The 10,616-nt window shown below is 42.2% G+C and overlaps 2 protein-coding genes across 2 annotated transcripts in view; one reads left to right on the forward strand and one right to left on the reverse strand.

The window, feature by feature from the left end:
- syngr3a (synaptogyrin 3a) overlaps positions 1-6,058 on the forward strand; it is a 10,035-nt gene extending 3,977 nt beyond the window's left edge. The window contains exon 4 of the mRNA XM_032536508.1: positions 2,327-6,058. Within this exon, the coding sequence (XP_032392399.1) occupies positions 2,327-2,533 (207 nt within the window). The 3' untranslated portion in view covers positions 2,534-6,058. The remainder of the gene's footprint in view (positions 1-2,326) is intronic.
- Positions 6,059-7,355: 1,297 nt separating this feature from the next.
- znf598 (zinc finger protein 598) overlaps positions 7,356-10,616 on the reverse strand; it is a 7,885-nt gene continuing 4,624 nt past the window's right edge. The window contains 6 exon segments of the mRNA XM_032536519.1: positions 7,356-8,266; positions 8,570-8,717; positions 8,859-9,036; positions 9,215-10,098; positions 10,193-10,271; positions 10,496-10,614. Of these exon segments, the coding sequence (XP_032392410.1) occupies positions 7,892-8,266; positions 8,570-8,717; positions 8,859-9,036; positions 9,215-10,098; positions 10,193-10,271; positions 10,496-10,614 (1,783 nt within the window). The 3' untranslated portion in view covers positions 7,356-7,891.

Below are 10,616 nucleotides of genomic sequence, written 5' to 3' on the forward strand. Positions count from 1 at the left end.
AATAAATTTAGGTCTGGTAAGGCTCAGCAGGCATTTGGTTGGGTTAGTATTCCTAATAAGTGCAGATCAGCCTTTAACCAACCAATAGAGAATCGACACCGAGGGACAGTTCACCCCAGACTGTAGTGCTATTTATCCATCTAGTTTGATATGGTGTGAGTCACCCAGTGCTTTTTCGTGCACAAAAAAGCAGCAAACAATACTTAAAAAAAATACTCAACAGTAATATCTTTTTCCAGAAATCATAACCCAGTTATTCAAGATAATCCACAGACCTGGCTGTGGAAGCACTTTCACGTAGGAACTATTTTCTTTCAACCAAACTACACCCGCCAACCGTGTTAAGGAAGTTGAAGGAAGTGGGCATCTACTTATGGGCGAGAGAGCTCAGGCGAGTTAGCTAACGTTGCGGCTCCTCCTCCTCCTCCGAGGAGGTCGCCATTAATGTTTACATCTCACGCGGTCACAAGAACAAGCCTCTCATCCGTGATCAGGCTTCCTTCTGCGAGGTGATACGGTTGGCGGGTGCAGTTCTGTAGGAAGAAAATGTTCCTACTATGTCATGATTTCTGAAAAGAGACATTGCTGTTTAGTTTTTTCAAATGTATTTTTTTGCCACTTTGAGCACCACGAGCCGAGTGCCGTATCATTCCATCATATTGGAGAGATGGCCAACATCTCTACAGCCGATATCTCCAACACTGGGCAACTCACAGTTTTTGTTTTTTTAATTTGGGGGGAACCGTCCCCCTAACACGAACCTTACAAAATAGATGTTTTACCCATAGATCTTAGGTTTGTCCTTCCGGATTGCAAAATACACCCACAGTTGTGGGCAGATGATGAGGCAATGGGCTCCTAACCACAGATGCAGGAAAAGCCCACTCCTACCCTAATAACAAAAAACCCACATTCATTATATTTACATATTTTTCAGCCAGGTCAACCATGACTTAAAACTGCACCTGAGAGTGTGTTCCTCCTTTCTAAGCTCCTCTCCTCAAATACAGTATTGCACTAAATACTGCGCACTGATTTCATATTATAGTCTCAAAATGTCAATATCTTAACATGATCAGGACATGCACACTTTTGACTGAGCAATATAACTTTCCAAAGCGAAAAATTGAAAGTTAACACTTCAAACTGAGGCTCTGGATTAGAGGCACCCTGACCAGTTGGGCCCCATCCATGGCCTAAACTAGGAACAGAAATCTGTTTCTGACTAAAAAATTGAAGGTGACAAACCGGCCATGCATCTGCTGAATCGTGCTCCATGCTGCACCTACTTTTTGAAGTTAACAAAGTTTAGAGGCGTCTTCATCCTTGTCTAACATTTACACCTAGTTTTTTAAAGGAATAGTTCTGCATTTTTGGAAACAGCGTTAGATCAGAAGATTGATACCACTTTCGTATCTGTCCTTTAAATATAAAGCCATAGCCGGCAGCAGGTTAGCTTAGCATAGCACAAAGACTGAAACAGGAGGAAACAGCGAGCCTGGCTCGGTCCAAATGTAACACAATCTGCCTTTCAGCACCTCTGAAGCTAACAAATGAATGGTTTATATCTTGTTAGTTAAACCAAAAGTGGAAAAACAACAATTGGCCATTTTACGGAGTTATGTGCCGGACTATACCTTGGCTAGGACCAGTAACTTCCTGGACTCTCCACTGGTTTCCTAATGATTTATCTTCAGACGGAGCCAGGTTACCAGTTTCTACTTGGGTCGAGTCTTTATGCTATGCTAAGTAACTAACAGACATGGGAGTGGTATCAATATTCCCATCTATCTCTCCACCAGAATGGGAATGTGCCCATTTCCCACAATATCAAACTTTTAAAGAAAAAAGGCATGTCACGTAGGGGACGGGTGTGGAAAAACATTGATTCACATTCATATCAAGATTCAAGCTCTACAGATTCAAAACCGATTCATAGAATTTCAATTCTTTTTTTCCGTTTTGTAATGGCGTGTATAGCCTACTATCACAGGGGAAAAGTAACTACATGTACATACTGTGAATCTTTTTTTTTTTTTTTTAATTGAAAACGTTTTGAATCGAAAATTGATTTTGAATCAAATCCTGAGGCTAAAAATCAATATTGAATCATGGCATTTTCTGAATGGTGCACCCATAATGTCAAGGTAACTTTACTTCTTTAGAGGTGAAGTACCTAATTACATTACCGTGTATAAAACAAACTACAGAACAATCCTGCTTTTAACATGACTGACAGGTATCTGGAGGTGAAAACTGAGCTAGTGCAGAATATACATAGTTGTTTTTTCTAAACTTTTCCATATTGCCCCCCCCCCCCCGGTAGGCTGGTCTAACAGTGCGTGCAGTCCAGAAGTATCTGCTCGGCACGGACATGACTCTGTTCACCACGGAGCACATGGACGGCGGCGCGCCCACCCAGCCGTACCCCTCCAACTCACCGGTTGGCACCACTGAGACCACAGAGACCTACCAGAGCCCACCATTCACCGAGAACAACGCAGCACCCACATACCAGGTTCCCATTTACTAGATAAGATAGACCTGATGGTGGAAGAATAAGAGATGGATAAGAGGAAAGTGATAGAAAATGGCTTTCTGTGATGTTACACCTGCAGTTGTTAATGTGTTGAGCTGGGCTGAGTTTTCAACAATTGTTAAAGAAAAAAAAAGAAAAAGAAAAAGAACTGCCTCTTCTTTTTGTTCCCTCCTCTCGTTCCCTGTCCTTGCTTAACATTCCAGCTTTATCTGCTCTTTTCTTGACCTGTATGTTAAATTCAATTTCCCACTTTCGCAAATCCAGTGTCCTCAGATCAGAACAGATGAGAGCAAATGAAGACAAAAGGAGGCCGTGTAAAAAGAGGAGGCCACTTTGCAGTATGTAAACACTATTTTGACAACAAAATAAATGAAGGGCTCAACAAGTGAGCGACTCCACCACAAAGCAGTATCGGCAAACAAGTAGTGCAGAGGGCACTCACATGCAGCACCTTCATCTTATTCCTTCCATTCATCAAAGTGTCAGAATCCCCTTTCGTGCCAAAAAGAACGGGGAATGTTGTTGTTTTTAGCTACAGTACGTCCGGTCTAGTCGTTCCTCCCACTTTCCCTGCTGCAGTTAAAAGTGATCATGTGTTGAGTCTGCATGTTTCTAAACTTAGAGATCAACTAAGTGCCATACTGTACTGTGTGTCTCAGACAGTGACTTAATTTAGTAGATTTCCACATGCTGTAAAAAAAAAATAACAATGTTTTGTGACTAAGTGCAATATCTCACATGTAGGTCTCTAAGTAGGTATATACTGTACCGTAGGTAGGTTAGTTAGCGTCAGATAAGACCAATTGAGGCACTGTCTCAAATAACATGCTAGTCTTTGAATTGTACTAACGAATCTCAGGCAAATGTCCATATTGTAATAGTTGATCTGACGTTGATTCAGCGTCCCTGCAAAGTTTGCAAGATATGGAAATGATATCTGTATCTCACAGATCCTTAGAGAGCTTTTCATCCACAAAACAATGTGTTGACAATTTGAATAGATTTAGCATTGGTCAACAAGCTTTTATATCATCTTTTCAAGCATTTATGGGCTTCCTCGGTGTAGTGCAATCCTTACTTTAAACACATTTGAGGAAAACTGTCTCACAGTGCAAAATATTCCTTGAGTATTTGTGTATGAGGGTTAATTTTACAGGTTTATCAATCTTAAGATTCACTGGGGAAACCATTATTACTTTTCAGTCTGTTATTTTTCTGAGCTAGGCATGGATGGATTATGGAATGGGCCTTCTGCGGCACAGGCCCCGGGGGTCAGGGGGCCCCTGGACCAATAGCCTCTTTTTGAAGTGATTTTGAACATTTCTTGTTGGAAAGTCAATCAAACGACTGCAAGGACACACAAAACGGCCACAAAGAAGAAGGCAAGAGAGAGAGCTACAAAGAGACACATCGGTCACAAAGAGATGCAAATAAAACTATAAAGTGACACAAAATGACTACAAAGAGACTCAAAATCATCACCACCTAGAGGGGTGGGGGTCTGTGCCCAGGGGCCCATTGTCCCATAATCCGTCCATGGTACCAGGGAATGTATGTAGTGTGTGATTTGAGACAGTGTCCTATATTGGGTGGTCAAGTAGGAAGATTTTGGGCAAGTCAGGTCTGTTTATGTTTACGTTTAGGAAGCTGCCAAACTGCCCTGTGTTTTTATTGCTGTCTTCTGATTACCACATTACTTCTATGTTGTTAATGTCTATCGGATTGTTTGTAATCAAAAAGCAGAGGGGCAACAGATGAGCTTTTATTCAGCCAGGGCGGTTATTCGGTGCAGTCTCAGGCAAAAGATCTGTTTTTGGGATGTTAAGGATCAGTAGCTGGCTAATTCATTGATCCTGCAATCCTGCCATTAAGGTGGAGGGGTCAGGATTTGTTGCCATTGTGACAGGGATAGGGTTGTGGTGGATGCTGGTCACTAAGGGCCCTGATGTAGATAGTAACCATACCAACCATTTTGGTGTGTAGCAGTTTCTGTGTCGTGGTTCACGTACACTCGCCATCAGCGAATCTGTAGTTGTGGTGTGTGTGTGTGTGTGTGTGTGAGTGAGGAGTGCGTCCATGTGCAACAAGTGCACGCGTGTGAGACGTGTGGGTCTGGGTGTGAACATGTGTGAATGCGAGTAGTTAATTGCATTTTGTGGTGCAGAAAAGTTATTTTCTTGAACATGTGTTTGTCAAAGTTTTAGTGCAAAGGAGGAAATCTTAAGTCTGTTACACCATTTAGTCTTTTCCCCAAAATAAAAATAGTATTTCTGCTAAATATTATATTAATGTCATTGTCACAATATATGAATTACAAAGTATGAAAGTAAGAGTTTTGACGAACAGAGCCAAAAATAAAACTACATATTAGAGGAATATAGAGCTGCGGAACGCCTTGCCTGCGTGAACAACGCCCTCTGCAGACAAGAGAAGGTACTGCAGCAGTGGCTTTCATCATGAAAATAATGCATGAAATTGTTGTATAGATCTAATTATATATTGGATACTATGTAATTCTTAAGTTGACAAGCTGTTTCGCAAAGTGAGATTTACCAGCCATCAGTGCAGCTGACAGGATTCCTTCTTGTGTGTTATATTATATTAATCCCAGTCATCAAATAGTTATCTCAACCTCATGGTCTGATTCTAACATGATATGAATAGCAGCTTGCAGAGACTCCAGGTATGAAGTGTTCAAATTCTTAAAGCATGAACAATTATGTTAAATATGAAAAACTGCCAGTATAGTTCTTTGAATCCTGGGTATTACTGGGCTGCTAGTGACCTGTTAACTGTGGTCAGGTGAGACTGGGGTACTGATGGTGGTATTAGGTACTAATGGGGTACTATTAGGTCGTTTGGGGGGTGGCTGTCAGGTCAGGTTGTATTATTGTTCTCAGTGCTTCGGTCTCTTCTTCAGTCAGTGTGGTAGATACAAATAATAAAAGCATTCTCTGTTTTGTGCTCTGGCCCATGTACACTACTGTGGTATTGGTTGGTTGTAAAATTCAGTACGTTATTAAAGTAAATGGAACCTGTTTGTGTTGCCGTCTAGGGTATGGTTTGTCCTGTACTACTGAAAACATAGAAATAATATGATTATTTATTAACTAGAATGCACTGTTTGTTGGAAATACTTTGTTTGACCACTCTTAAAGGGGCCGTCAGCACTAAAATCCCAAAAGTTTTATGTCTTCATGCTGTTTTGTTAGACTGAGACTATAAACGTAACACGGGTGCCATCAGTTGTGTGGTTTCCAGTATAATACATTGCATGGATGTTACAATATCTCCCCCTTCAATATTAAAAAAATTAACCCCCATCAACGAACAAACAAGTAAACATTGATTTGATTTTGTGCTATACCCCTTTAACATGTTTTTGTTGTTTCTTCCTGTTCTGAAGGTGTTCAGTGTAAAAACGCTGTGTACAGAGATGTGTGTCACTGTCTATTACCTGAATGTCTCTGGACTGCAGTCTGACCGTCACTCGAATAAAAAAGAAAACATGTTTTGGACTGCCTGTTTCTGTGCCTGACTTTAATGTGTAAAGACTTGTGTTATCTTTATATTTTATAACAACTTCTCAAGGGACAATGGAAAACAATGTGAAAGGGGCCGCTTGTAGCGATGCACCATAGACTGTATGGCGAGTTATAATCAGTAATTTCATGTTTAAATGATTTAAAAAGTTAAACTAGACATGGGATGGTCACTTAAAAATGAATGCATAAAAATCCAAGATAAAAGTCAAAGACTTATATTTAAAGGTGTATTATTCTGGTATTCTGGGTACTAGTACCGTCCGTTGCAAGTAAAATGTGGTTTTGCTTTTTCCGATATGCAATTTGTAATACATGGCACAGTTAATGTACATAACTTGTGATTGAGTAAAGATGCACAGCTTATGTTCTATGACAAGTATCTCTTATTATGCAGAAATTATAGGAAATCTAAAAATGTGTCACTCCATCACCACATCCATACTTCTAACAAAGATACACAAACATACAGTACTGACAGAAACAGCTTTATTGAAGCCAGACAGAAACAAGAGTAAGCTGCTGGATGATGTTCACAAACTCCACACACACACACACACACACACACCACACCACGCAACGCACGCACACGCGCACGCGCACGCACACGCACACGCACACACGCACACGGTGGGCAGTGGAGCAGGCGAGGGGTCCTGAGAGAGAAGATGAACAGATTGTGTACTGGATCTAACTAGTCCCCCTCTAACAGAGTAAACATGCCCAGTGTGTCACAGCTGGAATTAGACGGAGGCAGAGTGGAGAGTGAGTATGGGAATGACAATGCTTTTTTGTGTTGCAAGCATTACAATAACACTAGGAATTTCTTCATTATTACTCATAACAAAATGTATACCTTAATAAAACGTTGAGACAAATAGAAAGAGCTACTGGTAATCTCAGTGGTTTGTGTCTCATTATACTACTGATGGATTATTTGAACATGCAACTGCAAAAAATACGCAATTCACGCTTTCATTTAGTTTTCATTTGAAACCTTGTGCAACACCACTAAACAGCCAGTCCATCAATCAGCTGATTAACCCCATCTAATGGCAAGTGATGTGAACAGAATAAAAGAATATGGTATACATTAAAAGAACATTCAAACAGTCAACCTTATTTTGTTCTGATTTCTGAAGCAGCTTTTTTTTCCTGTCACTTGCCCTCCTACACAACACTAACAATCCATTCACTCAAACACTCAACAGGCCTTCCTCAGCATGACGCAACAAACAATTAAACGCAATTAAACAGCTACACTTAAATAAATATGGTGCTAAATAGTCAAACCGAACATATGTGTTTATTTTGTTATTTAACCAAGCAGCCCGGCTGGCGAAATCATACATACTTTATCAACGTTGATGTTAACAAAATACATTTTGTCATCTTCGGTCTAAGTGAAAACACAAAGCAAGGTAAAAAATTGAAATCAATACAATTTTTGTACGAAGAAGCAAAGCATTCAAGTAAGGCCTTGGCTTGTCTCTCCTCTTACATTAAATAAATCAGCAGTTCGAGTCAGACGTTGCCGGTGCCAGCTGGAGACGTCCTTGAGTGGAAATAAGAGCTGAGACGGGGCAACACTGTGTTTAAACTGTGAAACCATTCACATAAACCTATCAACATGATCCCCTTAGAAAGTAATAACACCATAAACCATCTTCAATTCCAATTTCTTATGAGCTATAAGCCCTAAACTCCACCGGGACATGGTACCCCAACAAACACGCTGCTTTTTCCCCCCACACTGGCTTCTGCACGGGTAACTGAAAACCTGACCCAAGGAGCAAAGAAAAACGAGGGGCTAGCTGATGATACGGCTAATTGACTGCAAGGAAGGGAACTCTTCATTCTCTCCAGTGTGCAGGGTTTTGTGGGAGTTGAAGTCTTTAGGGGCCAGTACCTGTCTGCAAGTGGGGCACACCTGGCAGTCCAGCTCCGCTGCTGCATTAGCCATTGCGGTCGGCATCTGCCAGGCGTTCTTCTTGTTCTTGTTTTTCTTTCCTCCTCCAGTGCCTGACTGCTTTTCCAGCGCCTTCCAGTCTGCTTGGGCAGTCAGGAGCTCCTGCTGCTTGCCAGTGTCTGGCAAGAGCACCAGCAGCTCGTTGAAGATGCGGTTGAAGTCATCTCCGAGCAGGTCCTTACAGCTGCTGTGGTACTGGACTGCTGATATCACACTCTGGGAACAAAGTGAGCAGGTCAGGCGACGGGTAAGGAAGCCATCTAGCTATCGACACATAATTATTTATTTAGGGCTTCAAAACTGTAGTGTTATATCCGTTTTTGTCTCCACATTTACCAACTAATGAGTATGTTGTCTGTATTAAAACATGAATAATCAATAATCTAAAATATATAATATACAATTCATCTGTTATAACAATTTGTGTGCACAATTCCAGCAGTACAATTTGTGATTAATAATGGGAACATCACAAAATAATTCTGAGAATCATAATTTTGATTATAATTCGGCAAGTACCTGTCTGAACTGTGCAGAGAAATTCTTGAACTGGTTGAACTTTGACTCATCATTGTGGAGGTACTTTCTAATGGACTGGATTAGCTCCAGGTTCCTCTGATGGAAGTCCTCTGGCACCAGGTAACCACTGCTTGACACCTTTGGGGGCCTTGGACACAATCAAAAAAAAATTTTTAAATCATGCATTCACCCACTTAGTCCCTGACAAGGCCAACACGAAGATCCACAAAATATTTGTCAGACAGACAAACCAAAAGGAGATCCTGTATGAAAAGGGAGATTATCTTACGGGTTGACTGGAGACGGAGCGGGGTCCACCACATTGCTGTTGAGGGGGATCCCAGTGAATCCTGGGGGAGGTTTAGGGGCTGAGATACCCAGGCCAGGTGGAGGTGGGGGCAAAGCTGGGGATGGGGCAGGAGCTGAGGCCGGAGCTGAGGCCTTCAGTGGGAAGGAGGACTTGAAGCCTGAGAGATTAACATGGTGTATGAGCTACAACTGTACTACTGCAACAGGATGACCACAACAACTGACCTTAATGTATAAGGTAAGGCATTATGTAGGATAGTAAGTAAAAAAATATAAAAAGGAGAAATTGTTAAAAGACAACAGATAGAATAGTGCAGATATTATGTAGTGCTGTACCTGGTGGTGGGTTCTTGGTCATGAGAGCAGGGAACTCTTCCTCCCGATCAAGAGGGGGATCTGGCTTGGGATGGAGGGTTATTGCAACTGCCTCCTTACTAATGGGTGGGGATTTCTCCAGGTAGCCATTAGCCAATCCACTCATCAGTGGTGCTGTCACAGTACTGGAGGGGGGTTTGTTACAACTTTTCTCAGGGACGTTTTCTTTTTGTGCCGCTGTTTCCACCGAGTTTGCAACTACAGTTGGTGTCGTCCCCGACATTGAAGACACAGACGTAGAGGGATCAGCTGTGTTCTTCTGTGTTTTTTTCTTCTTGCTGGCTTTGGAGGTAGGGGGAGTGCTGGGGGTTGGATTTGGAGGGTTGGTGGTCACAGCGGAGGGTTTGCTTTTACCTCCTTTAACGGTGAGCAAAGAGGAGATATCCATCATGGTGGGCACTGAGCGGAACTCTTGCTGAGTCATTCCTCTGTTATCATCATCATCAGATGAAGGAGGAGAGCGGGTAGATGTTGGTTTTCCGTTCTCGCCTACCTTCTTTTTCCTTCGTGAAGATGAAGAGTTTGAGGAGAGGGGCTGAGGGCCAGAGGATGCAGATGAGGGAGGAGGAGGAGGAGGTCTAGAGGACAGAGGAGGTTGAGTGTTGGGTTTAGTTACAGCAGTATGGTTGGACCAAGCAGACTTGGTGCCAGCTGCATGTTTGAGGGGCCGGATTTTGGACACGAGCGCTGGAAAATCTTCCTCCTGGAAAGAGGAAGTCTTCTTAGGTTGGGCAGAGTAAGCTGGGGTCATAGGAGATGCAACCGATACCGCTGAGAGGCTAGGGAAGTCGTCTTCCTTCAGAGCTGCAAGGGCTGCTGTTAGCGTCGCATGACATGGCTTTACACTGGAAATAAACAGACAGCAACAACAGAAATTGAACATTTCAGCCCACCCCGGAGTATGGAGGATTGCAGTTTGTACTGTGCGTAAAACTTTACATGGCTGGAGCAGCTCTGGCGCCTAAAGCTGGGAAGTCATCTTCTTCATCACCAAGATTAGCGGTCTTCATCGTTTTTACTGTTAAACAGAAAGAAATACGTCAGCACAGTGAAGGTTTGGCTGGTGAGGATCTCTCTGCTGCTCCTGCAATACTTGTATTTGCCCTTAAAGCTAAATTACTGGCATCCCATCATGCAACAAGACTATTTAGGGGACAGCTGTGCAACTAAACCAAATGGTAAATACAAAAAACAACACACCCAGAACAACAAGTATACTTTTAATATTTTTAGTTTTTCCACCTGGAGGTTTGCTTATTGGTTTGATGTGTCCGGTCCTGTGTCTGGGCTCTTCTGGTTCTGTTCTCTCTGTCCTCTCCTCTCTGTTGTGTTTGGGAGCGATCCTCTCCTGCATTGCTCCTCT

This window comes from Etheostoma spectabile, chromosome 15 (genome assembly GCF_008692095.1).
Source record: "Etheostoma spectabile isolate EspeVRDwgs_2016 chromosome 15, UIUC_Espe_1.0, whole genome shotgun sequence".
Lineage (NCBI taxonomy): Eukaryota > Metazoa > Chordata > Actinopteri > Perciformes > Percidae > Etheostoma > Etheostoma spectabile.